Raw genomic sequence first — 22,562 nt, forward strand, 5'->3', positions numbered from 1 at the left:
CTAATTTTAAGAGGCAAGCAGCCCTTCTCTGTGACCAAGCAGGTCACACATTCATTCCTCTCCCTCGTTACCAGGCCCTGAAGGTCCTGTGAACCAAGCAGACAAATCAAACAGATTAACTTCCCTCCCTCATAGCCTCATGGTTCCTGGGTGCCAGACTAATTACTCCCTTCCTTACCAACCCTGTAGGTCCCAGGCATTCAGCCAGGCCGGGGGTGGCAATGACCCAGTCAGAGAACAGGGAAACATCATAGCACCCAGAGCACTGCCAACAAAATCAAGGTACTGCAAGGTCTAAGTGGTGAACTCTGACCAGAACTCCTGCTGTAGAGTGAGACCTGAGCTATATCACAAATTCTATATTATGTTATTATAGTGATTCTGCTTATAGAAATCCTGTGCCAATTTAATCATAAATTCTGCTCTATACTAATAATAACATACTGTTAAGAAATAAAGCTTTAATTTTAACTACAATTGATGCCATCATCATTCTGTCAAGGATCCCTCAAAGTATACGTCTTTTCCTTCACTGTCAGGTGATGCCATGAGCAGTCAAATACCATCTTCAGAGACTCCACAACCTCTCTTGGCAAACTGCTCCACTGTTTGACCATTCTCCCAATAGAAGTTTTCTTGTGTTCAGGTAAGATTTTGTCTATTTTAGTTTGCACCCACTGCCCATCTTGGTTTGCCTTTGCTCTCACCATCTCACTGCATACCATTGAGTGGAGCTGTGCTTCCTTCTGTCACATCAAGTATTTTAACACAAGTGAGATTCCTTTGAGCCAGCTTCCTTCCTGACTAAACAAGTTCAATTCCCTCAGCCTCTCCTCGTATCAAAGATCATAAATCATCTTTGTGGCCCTTCACTGACCTCACTCCATCTCTCTTGTTCTGTAAGGTCCAGAACATGACTCAGCACTCCAGATGAGTCTCAGTAGTATGAGCAGAGAGGAAATATCACCCCCTATGATCTGCTGGCAATGCTCTACCTAATGCAGGCCAGGAGGCTGTTGGTCAATTTTGCAGCAAGGGTGCATTGCTGGCTCATGTTCATTTTTGTCACCCACACCAAGATCCTACTCTGAAGAGCTGCTTTCCAGTCAATCAGCCCCCAGTGTGTAGTGGTGCACAGGGTTATTCATTCCCAGGTTCCTAGGGCTTCCTATTGTAGAACTTTATGAGGTTCCCCTCTGCCAAACTCTCCAGTCTGTTGAGGTCCCTCTGAAAAGCAGAACAACCACCTAATTTGACAGCTAATCCTCCTCATTTTGCAACATCTGAAGATTTGCTAAGAGTAAACTCTGCCTCAGTGTCCAGGTCATTATTAAATATGTAAAACAGCTTTGGCCCCAGTATCAAACTGTGGCACAATACTAGTGACTAGCATCCAACTGGACTTTTTGCCACCCACAGGCCTGGTTGTTCCACCAGTTTTCAGTCCACCTCACTGTCCACTAACTCATACTTCACCACCATGTCCATGAGGATGTTAGGAACTCTTTTCTTGCCATACTGAACTCCATTAACATTTCCCACTAATATTAGTAAGAATTCTAGGAGGAAGCATTGCTACAAGGATATAATGCTGCAATAACTGAAAAGCAATGCCATGGTTGAATCACTGAAATTATCATGAATTAATTCCTTGAACGCTAGAAACAAACAGTAAAAATTCAAAGGCAAGATGATATTCAGCAAATATTGGGCGATATTTTCCACTCTCATTACTACTTTCACTATTACTGTCACTAGTTTTCAAAAAATGCTTTTGAAATCACAGTAGTCCCATATGGCACTCCTTCTCACCTAACTAAAGCCAGTAACTTATAATTCCATCTTATTTATGAAAAAGATAAGAGAGAACTTACTTTCTTCATAGAGCATGGAGAATACAGCTTCTAAGGCAACTGCAGAACCTGCCTTTTTGCCCAGGACAGGTGAAATGGTTACAGAGCTGTAATATTTCTAGGCTGATGGTAGAAATAATCACATCTTTGTATCTGCCAGAATGCCTGCACTATCATGAGTGTATTCAGGGCTAATTTAGTTCGCAAAGAACTGCCAGACTACTAATTCATATGGCCAGACACATATAGGTTCATTTCTGTCAAAAAATTAGCCCAAGTGCTACTACACTTCTAAAATGAAGAAAACCATGTTGACAAATTCACCCTTTGTGGGAATTTTGACAGCAGCTGGTCTTTGAGAGATGCTCAATTAAAATAAGGCTGATGGCTGCTGTTTGATAAATCAATTCAGAAGTGACAAATATAGGGAAAAAAGCATGAAAGCAACTGTGAGAGCACTGCAGAAAATTTAATGTTGTGATAATTAGTCAAGGAGCAGTCAAGCAGTGAAACAGCATTGTACAGCTATGTGCTATTCTTAACAATTCACAAAAATAAAATGCTCACTACTGTTTTCACAATTATCTGACAATCTGAAATGCATTTTCCTTCCTCCATATGACATAATAGTGTTATCAAAAATCATAAGTGTCAGTAAAGCAGAAATAATATATTCAAATAAAATATCAGCTGAAAATATCTTTGAATTAATTAATCAGTAATCCATATTAGTATTTTTAAAGGATCTATCAACCATTTGATAGATCCTTTCTATCTACGGTTCCAAAAGGAATCACTTACCTGTTGCAGTGCTGAGTTATATCTACCTGTATAAAGTCATTATCAAAAGAACTCCTAAGAGAAAGATTCAGGAAGGCTGCAGCCAGACAGCCCTAATAAAACTCTCAAAGTAAAAATAGCTTAAAAAAAAACATATCTTGCTGCTGCTAAAATGGGTCATTACAACAACAAATTGCTCTTGCAAAAAAACCAAGTTTATTTTACTAAATAAATTAAGTGGTACAGAGCTCCTGATAAGTAACAGGAATTCCATCCTGTTGGTTGGCTATTAAGGTAGATCCTATTGTTTATAAAAAAGACATGCAAAATCAAGGTTGTACCTACCTTATCAAAGGTCTCTGTCATTTTTTGCATTACATCCTTCTTGTACAAACTTTGAAACATCTCTGCTGTTACCATGCCTAAAAAAAAGTAGTGTTTTAAGAAGAATTACTGACAACTCTACAACATTAATCAAGTCCAAACCACATTAAGGACTTCATTAAATTTAGACATGCCAAAGACAGGGGAATTCTGTTTTATGTCTGTACACTGGTACAGGAAATATATATATAAAGAGACATGTAAATTAATTGATAGGAAAAAGTACTGATGAACCAAAACTGAAATTCCCATTAGGTAAGTCTGCTCTGTGCTGTCTGGAAAGGCTATTTTCTCTGTTCATTCATTTACTTCAAGGATTGACTAAAATTTTGCCCATAGGTCAAAACTAGTCAAAAACCCCAAAGTATTTCTCCTAAGAGAAGTTATATTAGTCAAAGACCTAGGGGGAAAAAAAAAGACACATAAAAAGTACATTTCTAGCTGCTTAAATACATTCAGAAGTTTCAAACTAACAGGGCAGTCTTCTTAAAACTCTTACTTGCCATCCTGAAGCATTTCACTAGCAGACTCTCCCCAGAAGGCAGTGCTTCAATGTTTGTTATGAAACAGATAGCTTCACACCTCTAGCAAAAGCAGCTGCAATGAGGCAAGACATTGCTTTTCTAGCCATCAAAGCAGGGAGCTGAATTTGCTAGCTGCTTATTTTCAAGCAAGGATGCTAGCAAAACAAAAGATACCAGGAAATATAAAACAAATAGCAACTGAAACACTGCATTTTAATTAGAACACTCATAAAAAGCACTGTCCCTATGTGAGGATTCTCCAAAGCAATGTGACATGCCACTTCAGAAACCTGACCTTGGCAAACCTTGTTCAAATACAACTCTCAGAGCTGGAATGCTGCTAGCACAAAGAATTTAACCAGCAGCATTCCTTTCTATTTCGTCTGCCCATCTGGAGTTCATCTTAACGAACTGTACAGATCATAAGTTCATGATTTACTGGAGAGAAAAACTCAATTTCAAAAAGCACACTTCAGACTCCTTTCACACACAGACAGTGGAAGGGGCTGCAAAGAAGGTAAATTACCTTGACAGCCTGAGCACTGAATGAAGAAGTTGATGAGATCCAGAAGTGCCACATTCCTGTCTTGTTTATAAGCTTCAACCCAGTCAACTACCACAGACTAGAATAGATTAAAGAATCTCATTAGTCAGGAGACGAACACATCTGCACTCCACTGAAGATACCCACAATAAAGACAAAAACTAACACTGCTCCATCTCCATTAAATTACAAAACCAAGAATAAACTCCAAGCAATTCTCTTCCATTTCTAGTAGTTCTAAAAGACTCTTTCAAGTCTTAAACTGCTTTAGACAATGCTGCCTTTCACAGATGCTTTTTTTCCTGCTAACATGGAAAATTACCACAGTTTTAATAAACGCAATATAAAAAAAATTAGAAAGTTGTCCTCCTGAGTTCTTGATTGCACTGAGGTAATAATTTAATTTAAAAACAAATAAATAAACACAAACAACAACAGAAAAAAAAACACATACATTTATCCTCTGCACCATTTAATAATTAGCATCAAATTCTACTAGCAATTTACCCTAGAAATTCTCTTTTTCTCTAGCACCTGATTTGTGCAATAGGTTTGAAACAGTTCATATACTAACATAAGCCAAAAAACAACTCCAAATTTCATTTCATTTCTAGAGCAGTACAGCCTACAGCCTCTAAGTGACATGGGTCTCCTGGGACAGGCCATCCAGGCTTCAACCCTCTAGTAGTTCCACACAGCAGTGGAGTAATAAATTATAGCTGCAGCAAAACTCAAGCTTTTGTTTCTTTTTGTCAAGAAACAAAAGCTGCCTTTCCAAGACCTTCCCATGATCATTGGCACAGCAGAAGCCAAGCTCTTCAGGGAGCTCTACTGAAGTTACCCCAGCTGTATCACAAAGGTTTCACATCCAAAATACACACTTTTCATGCATGTGTGCACACACACCCTGCTTAGAAACACTACACACCAAAGACATATCTATAACTCTACATAAAACTATTTGGGGCTCCAGATTTTCATACATATATACAAAGATAATATACACATGTGCTCACAGAATAAGGGGAGGTGGGCTTCCTCACACTGAAGAAAATTGCTAACTATATAGATGAAAAGGGAACCTGGCTATTATACAAGCTGCTGGCAAACTGCATTGGAATGAAGGTAAAAGATTAATGGTACATGGCAAGCATGGGGAGGGCAAAAAAAACAAAAAAAAAAACCTGATTTTTCAGAATTCTGAACAACTAAAAATTGCTATTGATTAATCTTTTCCACATTTTTAAAAATAATTATCTTTTTTTATATTAAGGCATTGTAGACTGTTTTAGGTACAATTTCCTTCCTCTTTTTAAATATCTGACAGCTACATCTTCACTAATTTCTTGAAACTTTCCAAGAGCCACACTCACAGCAGTCTTCCAATCAAACATGTTTCTTCCCCAGCTAACCCAAAATTTAAATGTTCCACAGTACAATTAATGGAAATAACCACTGTTTATTCACTTTCCCTCCACCAAGTGCTTTCAGAACTCAGTGCTGGGAATACCTGCATGGCCTGCTTCCCCATGCTAACCACTTCAAACAAGGTAACTGCCTCAACCACTTCTCCATTCTGTAGCTGGCTCGCTCTTCTGCTAGGAGTAGAATTCCCCCTTATGTTTTCACACTGCTTTCTGACCTTCCGCTTCTCTCTCTGAAACGAGTCAAGTAAACAAAGCATGTGAGAAAACACAGCATACAACAGACATTCACAGATACAAGTTTATTTTGCTGTTATTGCAATCACTTCCCCAGGCTGCTCAGTCTTATGCCCCAAGGATCCCAACAACGCCTTACCAAATACAACCATACTAAAAGGAGATGAAAGAAAAGAGTAAAATTCAAACTGGTAAATCCTAACAATGAGTCATAAGCTTAGGAAAATGTAACAGGAAAGAAGTTTTTGTATGGTTGCACACTACCCAGAAGGCAGTTTCCAGTGGCAGCTGTCATTTCTGAAGAATAGGAAGCAAGCACAGAAGCTTTTCTACATCTTTTCACTCACAGGTTAAGCTCACTACCTGAAAATTAACATCAGCTGCACACAAAGCACAGCAAGAAAGAGTAATGCTGAAATGACCATTCAAAAGCCAGGACTGAGGCTGCCAATGGAATTTGAGGGTCAAGCTGTATTCAGTGTCCAACTTTGAGATGCAGCATGATTGCTACATGCAATACTCAATTTTGCAACAACTGAATAAGACACAAAATAAACTCCACAATTTAAAAGAATTAAAACTTTTAAAAGCTTTACAGTTGACTTACTGGTGTTTTCAGGTTGCCATTTCTCACATATGTACCATTCTGCGCAGCAGACTCGAGCACTGGCTCATCATGGACAGCATTCTCTCTAAGGTGCAACAAACATGTTGAAGGGGTTAGCAGTGAACACTCAGATCTACACACTTCATGCCAAACTAGAAAAATATCATGTATTTTAGTATTTTTAATTTGTTGTTTGGAAGTGGTGACATTTTGTCACTAAAAGCCAAACAGCTAACTTTAAAAGTACAACAGAAATTTGGGGCCTTTTTTAATCTACTGGCTTTCCTGTAAGATATGCAGATAATTTAAAAAACAGCAAAGCTATCAAACGTATCAAGGAAGTATAAAGTAAGTAAATGAAAAAGAAAGCTGACGTTGACTTAATGCAGCCTTTGTTGACTTAAGAGCTTTGCACAGTGAACCAGTAACACAAGTAGGCATTCACTCTGTGGGTGCCCTCAGCTAAACAAGGCAGTAACATTTCACAGATCTACATTTTAAAATGGGAGGAAGAAATTGGTTTACTTTGTTTATAAAACATGCTGAAGAAAAAAGACACATTAAAACTTCATTCTCAGGTCATTGCTAACATCATGGAGGAACAATTTTATAAAGAAAGATGCACCTTCTGGGAGATCTGGAGCCATACATTTATCTGCAATGAAACCGTGCCATCTTTCATCATTCCCAATGCTAGCAATGTGCTTTGCCAAAGGCCATGTTTGAGTAGACGAGCTGGATCCCACTTGTGCAGCAGGTCCAGTACTGGAAGCTGGCTGCAATGGCCTCCTTTAAACTACAGTGGCCAGGACATGAAGCCAGATGACTTGTACTACAGGAAGGCACAGAAAGAAAGTAAATATGACAGTGTACAATTACTTCTATTTTCATGATACTACTGCAACAAGAGAGTGTACTAACACAAGTGACCACTTTACAAATATAAAACCAGCGTGTTACACTATCAGATACAGTCAACTCTCCAGTATCCAGTGTTGGCTAACATAGATGGAGAATTAACTGTTCTATGGATGCAGAGCCAGCTCAACTCCACCTAGATTTATCAATGTCAGATAAGCATTTTTATCATTCTTCTTCCCACAATTGTTTTGCAAAGCAAATTCTAAGACTGAATAGCATCAACTGCAGAACCAAGGTCGTGATATTATTTTGTTGGTAAGAGCAGATAGGTTTTATTTAAACATGTCTCTGTTTACATTTTTTATCTACTGAGACACATCAAGAAGTGATGTAGAATGAGGCTTCCAAAGACTCCTATAAAAATTCTATATAATATTGCACAAAACCACAAAATTTCTAAATACAATTATGCATATGCTTACCTTCCTTACAGAGAAATGTCCCATGAAAGTTAAACTCCATTAATTACTAGTTATAGAAAAGTTCAAAACATGCCACAGTGTTTGATAGACAAAAAGAGAGAAAATAATTCAGAATGAACCAATCCTTATACCAGCCATCTGGACTTCTGCATGTGAAGAGTGGGATAAACTATACTCCCAGCTGAGTCAGCATTCTATAAGCAATTACTCACAAAAGTTTACAATTGTCTTCTTTGATTTAAAATTGTGAGCCACAGAGATTAAGTATCCCAAGTACTACCAGAGACTTCCCAGCTCAAACAGCAAGGACAAACAGCAAGGGACAGCAATATGCATTACTTTTCTCAGGCCAGATTGTGCTTCTCAGATCCTTCTACGGACCACAAAACCAAAAAGAATGCAATCATGTTTGGCAAGGAGCTGTTTCTCCTATGTGATTAAAGCCTTTCACTCTCGATTTCAAAGCAGAATGCATCACTGTGGGGCTGGACTAACAGGTTTTTACTTGCACTGTTTCGCAGGAACTACAACTCAGGTGCCAGCCAGCACCATAGTAACACAGGTTACCAGTTTCTGCACTGTACCTCAACATAACACTCAACCACACCTTCAAAACCTTTTCTGAATTGTTTACAAGTACTAGTTTAGCAACTTATTCCATCCCATAATGAAGGTAAATGCACTTAATTTGATTATAGCAACTATATTTGAGTCCAAGTTGGTTTAAAACACTTAAATAATTCAAGAATTAGAACTGCCACAGGACAGTTCCATCAAGGACTTGTCTGATCATGTACTGCTTTTAGTATCTCTGTCTAGAACATACTTCTTTGAAGGTTTAATTCACAACTCTCTTTCCCAAAAATATCCTGAAGGACAGCACTCTGGACAGTATCTACTGGCCTTGTGCTACTTGTTTAGTCTCTTATGCCAGAAAAAATGTACTTGTAGCAAAAGGGGCCCAATAAAGTAAGGAAATGCCTGGCATACGGAACAGTATTTTAGCAAAGCTTAGCCAAAGCTCCAAGAGTGGGAAGACCACAGATCTACAGATCTATCATGCTGAGCCAAATAAAGCATATCTGGGGTGAAACCTGTTAGAGTACCTGTTACACATGCAGCTAAACATCTATCTTAAGCATTTACCAAATTTAACTAAGCACTAAATACTAATAAGCCATTTAGTTTCTTAACTGTTTTGGTTATCAGTGCACCACAGCATATACAAACAATTTGCAGAAACTTGACCAGCACGTAGAAACTGAACCCCATGAAACCACTATTAAATGGGATATTTAAATGGAACAATTAAATGGAATATTTAAATGGAACTTCCATTTGCACAACTACATTTCTGTTGAAGAAACTATTAAAATAATTCAGATATCCTCAAATCTTCTTAAGCAAAACATAGCTATTACTGTACCTAGCTGGGGAAGACACAGGGGTCACTTCTGCAGCAATCCCTATACATACCTCCATTTAACATCTTCTCAAGCATAGGTGTGCAATGGTATGGTGACAAATTTTGAACTAGCTGGGTGTTTTTTTTCCTCCCTTTGTTATTCTACAGCATATTGAGCACTTCTGCATGCATACATTCACTGCTCCATGCACTGGAAGAAACAACTCTCAGCCATTTAGTTGCTTCCATCAGAAACCAGTAAGAAAGCATAAGCAGAATGCCATTTCCATTTCTACCTTTATACCCTCTTACGAATGGCTCAGAGACTCATTTTTACTTTATGTTCCTGCCACAGTATTATCCTTTGAAGTATTACAGATAAAACACCTGAAGTACAAAGGAAGCCAAGTCTCACACCTAATACTCAGACACAATACTACTGTGATAACGTCTGAATTCAGTGTTCTTATCCTAATAAACATTTAGAATAATTTGGTGACTCACACTTGAAAAGAAAAGTACCAAGGAGGCAATATATTCCTTTTGCTATGTACAAGAAACTATGCACAATTAATCTATGCTACTGAAAGAATACTACCTGTAAATTTTTTAAATTATAAATTTCAAAACAACTGGTTCATCTTTTAGAAGCAATACAAGAAGCTCCACTAAGCAACTGCCATGTGCCTGCCTAACACTTCTGAAGGGAAAAGCTGGTTTCAGATGAAACACACTGGAATATATGGGAAGCTATACATGTCATCATGGGCTACAACTCTCAGCTTTCATTAGAGCATAATGAAGCAAAACACGTGGAACAAACAGGCCCAGAACGTGACAGGATCAGAAGAGTCTAGGCTGCAATGAGTTCAAAGCACAACAGTGGACACCTAAGAAGTTTCACTCTTTGAAACCAAACAAGAAATGCACAAATGTTTTAACTTTACCTTTTATATATTTATATTTATTCTAGTGTAACTTCTAGTTGCCATTGTGTAAACAATTATATAAATACTTTATCTCATCTCAACAGATGACTAACAAATACATTATAAAAGGAAGAAGAGATGATGGATCCCTGATAAAAACAATACAAAATGTACAGAAGCAATGCCCCCAATAACGCCTACAGGGAGCTTGCAGATTACTTAGCACTCTTCCCCCTCAGCATCCCCAGATTTTCCAATGAAGGAAACACATGCACTGACAATGAATGTGCCCCTTTTTTTTTTTTTTGTAAGGTGCACTGTGGCGAATAAGGCACAGAATAGCTTGCAAAGCCAAGGTCCCTGTCCAACAGCATAAAACGCTACACTAAGAAGACGTTAAATAGTACAGGAAAGGAAATAAAATTAAGCTATTAGTAACAAAGCACAATGCACAGCAAACCCCTTTTTCCCCTTTCTCCCTGAGATGCACACTACGGAATGCCGCGGTATCTGCACGGCACAAACCCCAGGGACAGCACCCGAATTCGCCAATAGATTTTACAGGCAACCTGCGCCGGGTCTTACTTTTGGCTGGGAAGGTTACTGGCTGCGGTGGGCTCGGCTATCATTTCCGCTACATATTTCAGCAGCTCAAACAAGCTGTCACGACCTTCTGAGGAAACTTCCCCGAAATCGAGTGTGTTAAAAACTTAACAACCCTTCAGCTTTTGCGGGCGGAGCAGAGGCCGAAAACTGTCAAGAAAGGCACACAAAGAGACTTAATTCCAGGCAAACCAGGGCAGAAACAGTCCCCCCTTCCATCCCCCCCTCCCCCCGGTTGCAGAAGAGGATGAAACAATAAGAAATTAAACCTACCGACAACCCCGCAGCGGCTCCCGGGCGCTGCCCGGCGCGGCCCGGCGTCAATCTCGGCGGCGCTGGGCCCGGCGGGGCGGGGAGCGCTGTCACATGGGCGGCGGCGCTTCCGCAGCGCCCGGAAAGACGCGGCCGCGGCCGGTGCCTGCCCACGGCCCGGGCTGGCGGTGCGATGGGGCCCGGCCGCCTCTCGTGGTCGGTGCTGCTGCGCTGCCGGCGGGCGGCGGCGGCCCTGGGCGCGCCCCGGTGCCGCCCGCTGCCCGCCCGCCCGCTCAGCGCCGCCGCCCCGCGCCGGGCCCCCCTGCGCCCGCCGGGCGCGGGCGGCAGGGCGCCGCGGGACGGGCCGGCGGGCGCTGGCCGCGGTACGGAAGAAGAGGAGGAGGAGGAGGATGAGGCAGCCCTGGAGGCGCTGCTGGGCCCGCCTCCGCTGGCCCCGGGGCCCGGCGCCCAGCGCGTTGCCATCGTGCACCCCGCGGTCAAGTGGGGCCCGCAGAAGTCGCCGCTCACCACGGGTGCGGGGCTGCGGCGGGCGGGTCCCGGGGAGCTGCGCACCCAGGGGGTCGGAATGCACTGCCCTGCGAGTGTGGAGTCGCTGGTCTTGGGCGTGTGTAACAACAGACTGATAGTAGCTCTGAATGGCGCGGGCTGTTGGCACGGTGGTGTGCGGTCGCAGGTTGGACTCCAGGATCTCAGAGGTCTTTTCCATCCCAGCTGATCCTGTGCCTGTGCCGCTAGTGTGAGCTGGAGCCGCTGTTACAGCGCGACGTGCAGCTTGCAAAGTACAACCTTGGGTGGAAGGTCTCGGGCGTTCTTGCCATCTTTGTCAGCTTTTTAGAGGACAAGGATTCATTAGTGAGGGTTGGCAGGTCTGTGCTTTGGCTTGCAAGCCGTGCTGAGTGTATTTTGTATTTGAGTGTATTTTAGGTTGGTCAGGGAAACAGTCGGGTGTCCCCCTTATTAGAACAATGTTAATTGCCCTCAGCCGTACTGCCTGTCCAGTGGGCTGGAGTCCTTTGGCCTTAGGGTTGCCCAGAAGTTGGCTGGAGAGCAGCAATACCCTCCTGTCCAGAGAGGAGAGTGCAGTGAAGATGAAGTCCTGTATAAATCCTCTCGGGGACTTAAGTTCTTTTGTACACGTACTTAATGATGCACTAGTAATTCCCCTGTAAGGACCTTTCGGTAGGACTACTATTAGGTTTCTCTCAGAAATCATTGTAACTAGCTAATGTATAAGCATTAATCACAATCACACACAGTTAAGACACATTATGAACTTGATGCTTCTCTTTGAAGACCTCTCTAATTAGAAGGTTGCAATATACAGGATTAAAGCACCTTGTAAATTGGCTTTTTATGTATAGAATCATAGAATGGTTTGGCTTGGAGGGAACCTTTGAAGGTCATCCAGTCTGCAATGATTCAGGACGTCTTCCACTGGATGAGCTTGTTAGACCTCTGTCTAATCTGGCTGTGAATGTTCACAGGAATGTTTACAGGACCTCCACCTCTCTGGGCAATCTGTTCCAGCGTTTCACCACTCTCACTGTAAAAAACTTTTTTATATCAAATCCCTTGGTTTAAAACCACTGCCCCATTTTATTGCAACAGGTCCTGCTAAAAAGTCTGTCCTCATCTTTTTTTATAAGCCCCTTTTAAAGGCTGTAAAAAGGCCTTCTCCAAACTGGACAACATCGACTCTCCCAGACTTTTCTCATAGGAGAGGTTCCACCTATCTGATCATCTTTGTGACACTCCTCTGGATCTGCTCCAACAAGTCCATGACTACCTTGTGCTAGGGACCCCAGAGCTGGACACAGCACTGCAGGTGGGGTCTCACCAGAGCAGAGCAGAGGGGCAGAATCCCCTCCCTGGCCCTGCTGCCCACGCTGCTTTGGCTGCAGCCCAGGACACGTTTGGCTCTCTGGGCTGCAAACACAGAGTGCTGGGTCATGTCCAGCTTCTCATCCACCAACACCCCCTAGTCCTCCTCAGCAGGGCTGTCCATCCCCCAGCCTGTATCAATATCCTAGGGGGTTGCCCTGACCCAGATGCAAGACCTTGCCCTCTTTGCTCCATGTTTTCCCTTGACTTCTTGAGCCTGTCCATGTTCTTCTGGATGGCAAGAGATAGTTTGTATGTACTTATTCTTTTATTCCAATTTATTATGTGATGAACCTAAATCTTGTTTAGTTTTATTCGTGCTGCTAATTCCAACAAATTTTCAAATTGCAGAATAAAGTTTTTAACCTTTTTAGGATTGACGTGACATAATTTCACAACTGAGAAGTAGGTAAAATAAGAAGGCACCTTTCTGTCCAAATATACAGAATAGCAGTGGTCCCTTTCCATTTATTTCGGCCCTCCAGATGAAGAGCCTTTAGTCTGAACAAATGTTTTGGAATGATTTTTGAAGCACCACAGATACAACAGGACATCTCTGTATTTTACAAAAAAACATGAACAATATGAGGAAATAGTGGATCATGATTATCTTTAAAAATATGTTCTCTTTTGGACCAGTGTACATATTTAGTATATAAATTATGTTTTGCTGTCTAGGGAAAGTTTACAAATTTGTTCTGAAGAGGAAAACTTTGGTATACCAAGACTAGAATTGCTGATCTGATATTCTTGTGTAGTCTTTGTGATTTTACAAAGTCCTCAAAAATCATAGCTTTGCAATGTAGATGTTAAAAACTCAAAAGTAATTGATGAACCAGAATGGAGGATTCACATCTACTGGTTTTAGCAAGTCACAAACCAGTTTAGGTCCTTTAAGAAAAAGTGGCTGTGAAGTTACAGCAGGATATAGCTGTATTAGTAATTTCCAAATTATTGCTGCAAAACACCAAAGTGTTAATTGTGTAGCTTTGTGCTCATCTGAAATAGTAGATTTTCCAACTAGTTATTAATTTCACTTACTGAGGGGAAAAGCTGACAATACAATTAAAAATTCTCCTAAGCCAACAACCACAGAAATAATTTATACTGTTGGAAGGATGCTTTGTGTGATAAAGTTGCATCAAACTGATCAATTACTCTGCATAGAGGTTAAAACACTTTGCTCGTTCTGCTAGAGATTAAAAGAATTTCAGTATAGCATAGTCTTTCCATGTTCATGCATGTACTGTAGTTATTTACTATCTGAGAAGACTTATGATGGTACATAGTAATATATATTTCTTTTTTTTTTTTATTATGTTTCTGAAGCTGAATTACAGATTGCCGAAGCTGTTGCTCTTGTAGATACTCTTCAGAACTGGACAGTTTTAGATAAAATAATTATTCCTACAAAAAATCCCAAAAAGAAATTTGTTTTCGGCAAAGGAAACTTTCAGGTTTTGACAGGTAAGGACTGAGATCTTTCAGCATCACTCTAAACAGTTTTTTTGCAGCCAAAAAGTTCAAGGATAGGTATGAAAGCTGAAGAGAGGGAGAATTTTGTTTATCTATCATGTAGGTTTGCAGGAAAACTTGAAAGAATTTTTAAGGTTACAAAAGCAATGCAGACTAGACATAACCCCTGGTCACTGAAAATGTGTGAGGCAACTTAGTCCATAAACTTACGTGATTGGCATAAGTGAAACTCATGCTGTTCTTGGCACAGTACTAAATTAGCAATTACAACTGCTGTATGAACAAAGAATATGGTGTCACTTGATGTTTTATGAGCATTCTGCTCAGTGCAAAATGGTTTATAGTCTGGGCATTTTAAAAAGAGAATTGACATTTAACACTGTATTTTGCAATCATTATCCATCTTTTAGAAAAGATTAAAAAATTACCCCATGTGACAGCTGTCTTCTTGAATGTGGAAAGAATATCTTCACTAACAAAGGTAATTAAATATAATACCAAATCATATTATTTGCATCAGTATTGTTTGAAAGCTATTGGTGTTAGGAGAAGTGGTCACTTAAAATTTTGTATTTGTACATGTTAATATATAAAGCACCAGGACTGAGTTTTATTGAAAAGAATCTTAATACCTATTGCATTTGTCCAGTTGATATATGTTTCCAGCTTGTGCATGAAATTTCACAGCAGCTTAGTATAATTTATTATAGACTCTGCTCCCACATTTGACACTGGCCCTATTTAAAATGTTGGAAACATTACTCAAGGTGGTTTTTTACAAAATTATGGTGTTAACACAGCTTTTGTTATGGAAAATGTCAATATTTTGGATTATCTATGTACTCAAGTTTCTATATTTATAATGGATGGCATATTTTTTTCCCTATACTGTGGATGCTGAACTGTATTTTGAATATGAGGTGTAAATTCAGAGCAAGCTTAGAGCTGAATGTTTCAAATACTTAAACTTTCAATCCTAACTTGAGAAGCATTGAGAGGTGCAGAATGCTCCAGTATTTTAACACTGTAAACAACTAGTACATGAATTAATTATGTGGTACATGAACTACAGATATTCTTGGACAAGCCAAAATAAAAACTTTTTTGGGTTTTTATTATGTGCAGCATCATGCGAAGTGTAAAGTGTATGCAAACTCTGCAAGCAAATGTTAATGCTTTGCTGGTAGCTTTGAATGCTTTCTCTGATTATAAAATGAAGAGATGACAAATATCTCTAACAGATGGTTATTCAAGTGCTTCTATTTGTTGATAAAGGGAAGTTGAAAATGTTTCATTTCAATTTCCTAGTTCTTAGGAAAACTATAGTATGAGTTCTTCTTTTAGTACTAGATTTGCTAAAAAATTGTTTTCTTTTCACGAATATAGATCTTAAGAGCAATTAAACAGGGTTGATTCAAGAAAGTATTTGAGAATATGTATACAAGCATTCTGGATTTTAGAGATGGTGTAAGGGAGCTACTGCATATTTTAAGTGTCTTTTGCTGAATTAGAGCAAGAATGAGGGGTTCAGGTTGCTTTGGGGCTAAGTGTTTCATTAAAAGCTTGCTATTAAGTAATTTTCCTGTATTCCTCTCTATTTGTTTGAAAGTCTTAGTAATCTTTTTTTCTTGTCCTAGTCTTTCCTATTCCAATATTTCATAATTATTTTTTACAAGGATTTAGCTACTGACATTCTTGATTCTGAGACACGCTGTAAGACTTGTTGCAAGAATCCATGAAGGGCAGTGGAAGGATTCTCACTGAATTTGATGGGTCTAGACATAAAGTTCTACTCTCTAAACTCTCTTTAACTCCTCTCTTTCTAGTCAACCAGATTTTTACTTTGCATGCTCATAATGATTGCCCATCCATTGCAGTGGAATCCTGAGATCCTCTGAGTTCAAGTGTCCATCAGCTAACTAACTGTACTTGCTGTGTAGGAATTGATCTAGTGATACTGTGGGGGACAGAAGACATCTCGATTATTTTGTCTTACATGGCTAAAGAAAGAACTGGAAGGTGCCTGGGGCGTGCCAGTCTTTGATAGATACACCGTGGTACTTCACATTTTTCGCTGCAATGCCCGGACGAAAGAAGCAAAACTGCAGATAGCACTGGCTGAAATTCCACTTCTCAGGTACCTCGGGCTGTGCAAATCACATACTCCTATCTACATGTTTTAGTGACTCTTTCTTTACAGTAACAAAACCTAGCAATATTTACTGTACAGAAAAAATACATAGGGTGTTCAATGATTGATGAGAGCACAGAATTATTTACTATAATGTCATTATTTTAAGCTTCTGCAGTGCTGACAGGCAAAACCAGAATGTGTTCAATAATCTTACAAAATGTATTTTTCATTAAAAGGTCCTGGTTCTTTCTAAGACACAAGATGGATTGCAAGATTATGTAGGAATTGGATATGTATATCCCATATATAAAATTGTTGAGTTTAATAAAGAAAGCTATAAACAAGAAAGATTAATTTGTATTTAAATTCTCCATATTTCTGTGTTGTGGCATAGAAATGTGTACATGGCAGTTGGTGTGAGTTATGTGGATGTTTTTGAGGTATATTTGGCTCTCTGAAATTTCAGAGTAGCAATTATAATTTACCAAGAGAGTTGTATGCTTTTTCAAGCTACAGTTGAGCCAGAAAAATCTGGGTTTTTTTATCCAGGCTTCTTGTCATGAGGAGGTTTTATTTACAGGTCAATCATTTAGTGGTTTTATATGTGCTATCAGAATAACACTACTGCTTCACAATTTTTAGGTATTTTGGTATAACTGGATTTTAAAAATTGCTTCTAATTAACTGTTACTCTGCTGCCAGGTCAAATCTGAAAAATGAGCTATCTCAGCGAGATCAGCAGAGAGGTGGTTCAAGATACATCATGGGCTCAGGTAAAGTCTAAATATTCTCATGATTTAGAAGATTTTTTTCTCCATGGCTTTTAAACAAAATTAGTTGCATCTTATTTTATTTGGAGGAGGTCAGGAGGAAAAGCAGTGTTCTGCATCTAATTAAACAAATGTACAAAAATCTTTTGGAAAGTAAGTTAAATGATAAGATTTGGATCTGTACTGGTCAAGCTTTTTCGTCAGTAAGTGGTGAAGGATAAACTATTTGCTGCCACAGGGATTTTTCATAAGTGTACGTGGATATTTTAGAGTGGTTAACATATGTTTTATAATTACTTACTCACTTTTTTAGGCAAGAATACATAGGCTTAGTGGCTTATTTTTAACTTCAGAAGCCCTAGTGCTAACTCAGTTGATTTCCAAATACATCGCTTGCTTTACAGGTTCTCTTGTAAACTATTCTGCCAATTACTCATTTGTATTTTTCAGGTGAAACATTTCTAGAAACACAGAATCGTGTCTTAAAAGAAAGGGAGCTTAAAATTAGGAATGCCCTGGAGAAACTAAGGAGAAAAAGAGCTTTACTTAGAGCTCAGCGCAGAAAATGCGAGTTCCCAATTGTCTCAGTAATGGGCTATACCAACTCTGGTAAGCAAAACCTCCTGAAATCATAGCACAAAAGAGCATATATTGTCTAATTTTTAATTAGAAACTCTAGCCAGATTCTCATTTGTGTGTGTATAGGCCTTGTATTTTAATTAGTTTTTTTTAATTGTGAATGAATATTTGTCAGTTAGGATGTAGTTAGGAAAGAAAATTAAGCTCCTTGTTTTTTTCAGTCTCCAAGACAAGTTTTGAAGTTATGCCTAGCACCTATTGTGCCAAAAAGATTTTATATACAGTGCTGAAGACTGTAATGTTAATGTCCCTTTATATGTATCTCTACTACTTGATCAGAATGGATACAGAAAAGAACACGGGTGTTTAGATCACCATGAAGACTTGAGGCATAGGAAAACAATTAAGAGTTGGCTGTTGATCTGAGAAACCTGATTAAGGAACAATGTAGCTTTTCATGGATTATCTGTAGCACTCTGAGATGCGTTCCTAGAAGAATCTAAATATAGATAAAGGGTTTTTTCCTACTTTTTTTGGTTTGGTTTGGTTTTTAGCTTACACAAGTGAATTGTTACTCAAGGCATAAATAGACTTTGGACTAGACACTTTTTTCAGGTTGGATTATCTTAAGACAATTTCATTTTATTATTTAACCTCTTTAAAAAAACAAACCTGTCTTGCACTAATTTTGTTATGACTTGAGCACTCAAAAATTTGGATTATAGTGTATGTTTTTCTTAAATGTTATACTTCCACACTTTTCCAACTGAAGATAGATATAGATATAGATATAGATATAGATATAGATATAGATATAGATATAGATAGATATAGATATAGATATAGATATAGATATAGATATAGATAGATATAGATAGATATAAAACAGTTTGTCATACACATAATTGAAATACTTTAATTAGGCTATATAATGAGCACTTTAATGACTAATTATGTGAAATGCTCATTGAGTCAAATAAATGTCTGTAGTATTATGTTCATGAGGAAATGCCCAATAAACTCCTCAGCCTAATAAGGTATGTATTATTAGCACTTGTCTTTATTTTTTTTATTTAGCAAGTAAATTATTTCATTTGACAACAGAAGCACTGAGGAGTGTGTAAGTGCATGCTTCCTAATGCTGTCATGGCAGTGCTCTTCAGAGAGTCTTACAGGTGAGAGATGTAGGTAGGTCACTTTGCAGGTCGAATGAGTCTTTGATCATCTTGTGATTTCAAAGCACAGCTGTAGATACCAGTGTGTGATTACATACATGACCTTAAACCCTATTCCAAGTTATAAAATGTAAGACTGTCTTTGGATTTGCTAACATCATATAGGTAACTGATCACAAGCTACAATTAAAGAATTCAAGTAGATGTAAAAATAAATGTTACATCATACATTTCACCTGACCCTTGCAAATTAAATTTTACTTGCAAGAAGCCAATAAAATATTCTCATTTTTTATTTAATTAGGAAAAACTACTTTGATCAAAGCCTTGACTGGGGAAGCAGGACTTCAACCCAGGGATCAGCTGTTTGCCACTCTGGATATTACAGCCCATGCTGGCTATCTGCCCTCACATATGGCAGTTATTTATGTTGACACCATTGGGTTTCTGACTGATCTTCCACATAATCTGGTTGAGTCATTTTCAGCTACACTAGAAGAAGTGGCTTACTCAGTAAGTAGTCAACTATAAAAATTGAGGCATCAAATTAATTTCCTTTTAGGTAATGCTCACCCCTTCAAAACAGGGGAAGTTAATTTGCATTCTGTTCTTAGCAAAGTATCTGGCTGCCTATAGTATACTCCTGAAATAATGATGTAAATATTTTAAACTAATTTTCTGATACTTTATTTATGCAGAAAATACAGCTATGAAGGGATTTCAGAAAGAGATTATTTGGAGTTTATGTGTCCATCTCCATGATACTTAAACCAGATAAAGCAGATTTTTCTGATAAAATATCTGAACAGTGCATCTAAGTGAGTCAAGGTTAGCTTTCCTGGGAGTTAAAAATGAAATAAAGCATCTGAAATTCCTTGTTTTTAACTTAAGGTTTCCTGTAGAACTAGAAGTGGGTGATTGTGATGTGATGCAGGCAGCATGTAATAAATAGAAATGTACTTTAGCAGTTATTTTCTCATTAAAGTTGTTTTCCTGTGCTATAACAGAGTGTAAAGCTGCATACATACACACAGAGATTTAAACAAAAACCCTGTATATGAAAGGTAATGGAATTCAGTGGTAGCTAGATACCAAAATGCTGCTAAAGATTAGATTTAACCATGTAATAGCAGGGCTTTCAAAAGCTGGCTGAAACCATCCTGTTTGTCACTTCTAATTATTTTTCAAATGTTTAAAGCAATGTCTTGAGCAAAGATGATAAAACAATTTGAATGCAAATGGTGAGTTTAGTTGCTTGATTTTTATCATGGCAAACATATATATACTTGAAACTGGCAAATTTTGTATAAAGCTTTTTAGTGAAGCATCAGTAATAGTATCCTAGAAGCTAAGCATAAGGATAATATTCTATATTTTGAATGTAAAAATAGAATTAGAAGTTAAATTGAGGTTTTTTCCACTTCGTTTTTGAAACAGTTTTGCAGCCATTACTCTTCTGAAAGCTTTTTTTCAAGAGATCGCTCTTTTTAATAATCTCCAGTGGTTTTGAAGCCTTATTGTTTCAAAGCCTTGGCTTTGAAGAAGATGTATCAGTTACTATTTGAAATCTGGTTCTGTAACTAGCTTGGCTGACAACATTTGCGTCAGGTGTGTGGGAAGCAATTTGTTCTGACTAGAGGTGGAAGACTAAGCTGCTGCAGATTTTCTTCCATCATGGTCTAAGAAAGAGTAGTTTAATATTGTTTTAGTAGTTAATTTTACAGTGCTAATCTGCCAGTGTATTACCAAATGGATAGGAAGATATTTTACAAAAATTAGCAATGCAAAAATGGTATACAGTCGCTACAACCTAGTAACTGGTGTTGTATATTGATCTTTGCTAGGATCTGATAGTTCATGTGAGGGATATTACTCATCCAGAAACCATCCTCCAGAAAGCAACTGTTCTGTCAGTTCTGAGGAATCTCAATCTTCCTAGCCATTTACTGGACTCAATAGTAGAAGTTCATAACAAAGTGGATTTGACAGAAAGGTAAGCAAGAGATGCTAAGTGTACTTAAACATTTCTTATGTTCTGGAATCTTTTTAATTCTTAGTGTAGAAAAGAGATCCCACACTTCAGAGTATATTTAATAGTGTTTCTCAGTCTTTTACATATGTAACTATGGTCTGAAAAAGAATTAATTATCTCTTAATTACAAAAGAAATCACTTGAGTCGTACAAGAAGTGGCCTCTGTAGAAGGTGTCAGTACAAAGTAACTCAGTTAAATTGTCCGTGCTTGGAATATTCTCACAACCTAATCTTTATGAAGAAATGTGCTAGCAATTAATTTTCTTTCAGGTATAAACCCACTGAAGAAAATGCTTTAGCTGTTTCTGCTCTGCATGGGTATGGTTTAGAGGAACTGAAACAAGAAATAGAGAAAAAAATACTGACAGCAACAGGGAAGAAGATTCTAACAGTTAATATCAATTTAGAGGGACCTCAACTAAGGTAAATAATTTTGAATCATGTGAAAGATTTGGAGAAATATGAAACAATCATTCATGTCTGAAGCTTTTCAAGTCATATCATATTGATTTTAATCTGCTTCCTCTGTTAAGAATAACAGAGATAATTACCAATTTTTTGTGACCTATTGATAAAAAATAGCCCCATTAGAGAAGTGAAGCAAAGCATTTAATCTTTTAAAGTGTTACCTAGATAGGAACCTTCTGACCTAGAGCAAAGATCACATTTTGCGCAATATGTCATACTTTTAAGATGCTAATATGCTTTTACATTTACAGTTGGCTCTATAAAGAAGCAACAGTTCAGGAAGTAGAGGTCATGCCTGAAGACGGCAGAGCCAGGGTGAAGGTGATAATCAGCAGTTCTGCTTTTGGCAGATACAAAAACCTCTTTCCCAACAGTGAGATTTTCATCTCATGAAACTGCATCCTGTTCTACGAGAAGAAACTGATCTCCTCAAGACGATGTGAAATGAAGTGAATGACCTGTTAAGTCTCACTGCTGAATAGTTTATTTTTCTTCCCTACTTGATGTTTTTGGCACATTTTAGAAATGGATGCTGTTTCAGAAAACTTCTGTATGGAAACAATAAGAGCTTTGAGCTTAATTTTGTCAGCAAATACCAGGACAGCACTAAATTTTTTATGTTAAACCTATTGCTGGCTATAAGCTGCGGACCTCAAACGCATGGAATGGCATCTGACTTAACCTTCAGAAAAGTACCAAATTTCTTATTTCACATCAATAAAGCTTTTTTTTGCCTTTTTCAGAAGAAAATAGTATTTATTATAGTTCAGGTGTTTCAGATGGTCTTTGGAAAATTAAACTTAGTGAAGAAAATATTGTTGGTTATATATAAATAGTGAAGATAAATATGTGTTCAAGCAGAATGCATGAATGTAAGTAAAATAACTGCAATGTGTTATTGCAGTGAAGAAAAAAAAATCAATTAAGGAATTAAATAAAGTTAGCTGTGAACATCTTTTACCCATACAGTTTTCTTGCCTACAGTAATTTATCCACAATACTAATTACTACGTCAGTTCTAGAAGAAAACAATTAATGTACAGCAAAACTTTTCACAGAGGAAAACAAAAGGAAAAAAACCCACAACCACAACAAATCCATTTCTTCAGTTATTAATTACTACTAAGAACCAATAAAACA

At 38.3% G+C, this 22,562-nt stretch overlaps 2 protein-coding genes across 4 annotated transcripts in view; one reads left to right on the forward strand and one right to left on the reverse strand.

The window, feature by feature from the left end:
* LOC110479395 (cohesin subunit SA-2) overlaps window positions 1-10,993 on the reverse strand; it is a 58,369-nt gene extending 47,376 nt beyond the window's left edge. For 2 of the 3 annotated variants that reach the window (XM_021546678.2, XM_021546681.2), the window contains exons 1-6: window positions 10,907-10,993; window positions 10,616-10,783; window positions 6,354-6,438; window positions 5,596-5,742; window positions 4,068-4,164; window positions 2,979-3,055 (exon numbers count right to left, since the gene is read on the reverse strand). In XM_021546678.2, coding sequence (XP_021402353.2) covers window positions 2,979-3,055; window positions 4,068-4,164; window positions 5,596-5,742; window positions 6,354-6,438; window positions 10,616-10,659 — 450 coding nt within the window. In that variant the 5' untranslated portion in view covers window positions 10,660-10,783; window positions 10,907-10,993. Of the gene's footprint in view, window positions 1-2,978; window positions 3,056-4,067; window positions 4,165-5,595; window positions 5,743-6,353; window positions 6,439-6,978; window positions 7,186-10,615; window positions 10,784-10,906 lie in introns of all 3 variants that reach the window. The other variant, XM_021546679.2, reaches the window with a different exon arrangement.
* Window positions 10,994-11,078: 85 nt separating this feature from the next.
* Window positions 11,079-22,386, forward strand: GTPBP6 (GTP binding protein 6). The gene is made up of 10 exons (XM_021546658.3): window positions 11,079-11,418; window positions 14,117-14,254; window positions 14,674-14,744; window positions 16,270-16,400; window positions 17,100-17,170; window positions 17,618-17,776; window positions 19,226-19,434; window positions 20,766-20,914; window positions 21,225-21,377; window positions 21,674-22,386. The coding sequence occupies exons 1-10, from the start codon at window positions 11,079-11,081 to the stop codon at window positions 21,813-21,815; spliced, it is 1,563 nt and encodes a 520-aa protein (XP_021402333.2). The 3' UTR covers window positions 21,816-22,386.
* Window positions 22,387-22,562: the final 176 nt, after the last annotated feature.

Source organism: Lonchura striata, chromosome 2, assembly GCF_046129695.1.
Source record: "Lonchura striata isolate bLonStr1 chromosome 2, bLonStr1.mat, whole genome shotgun sequence".
In the NCBI taxonomy this organism is placed as follows: Eukaryota; Metazoa; Chordata; class Aves; order Passeriformes; family Estrildidae; genus Lonchura; species Lonchura striata.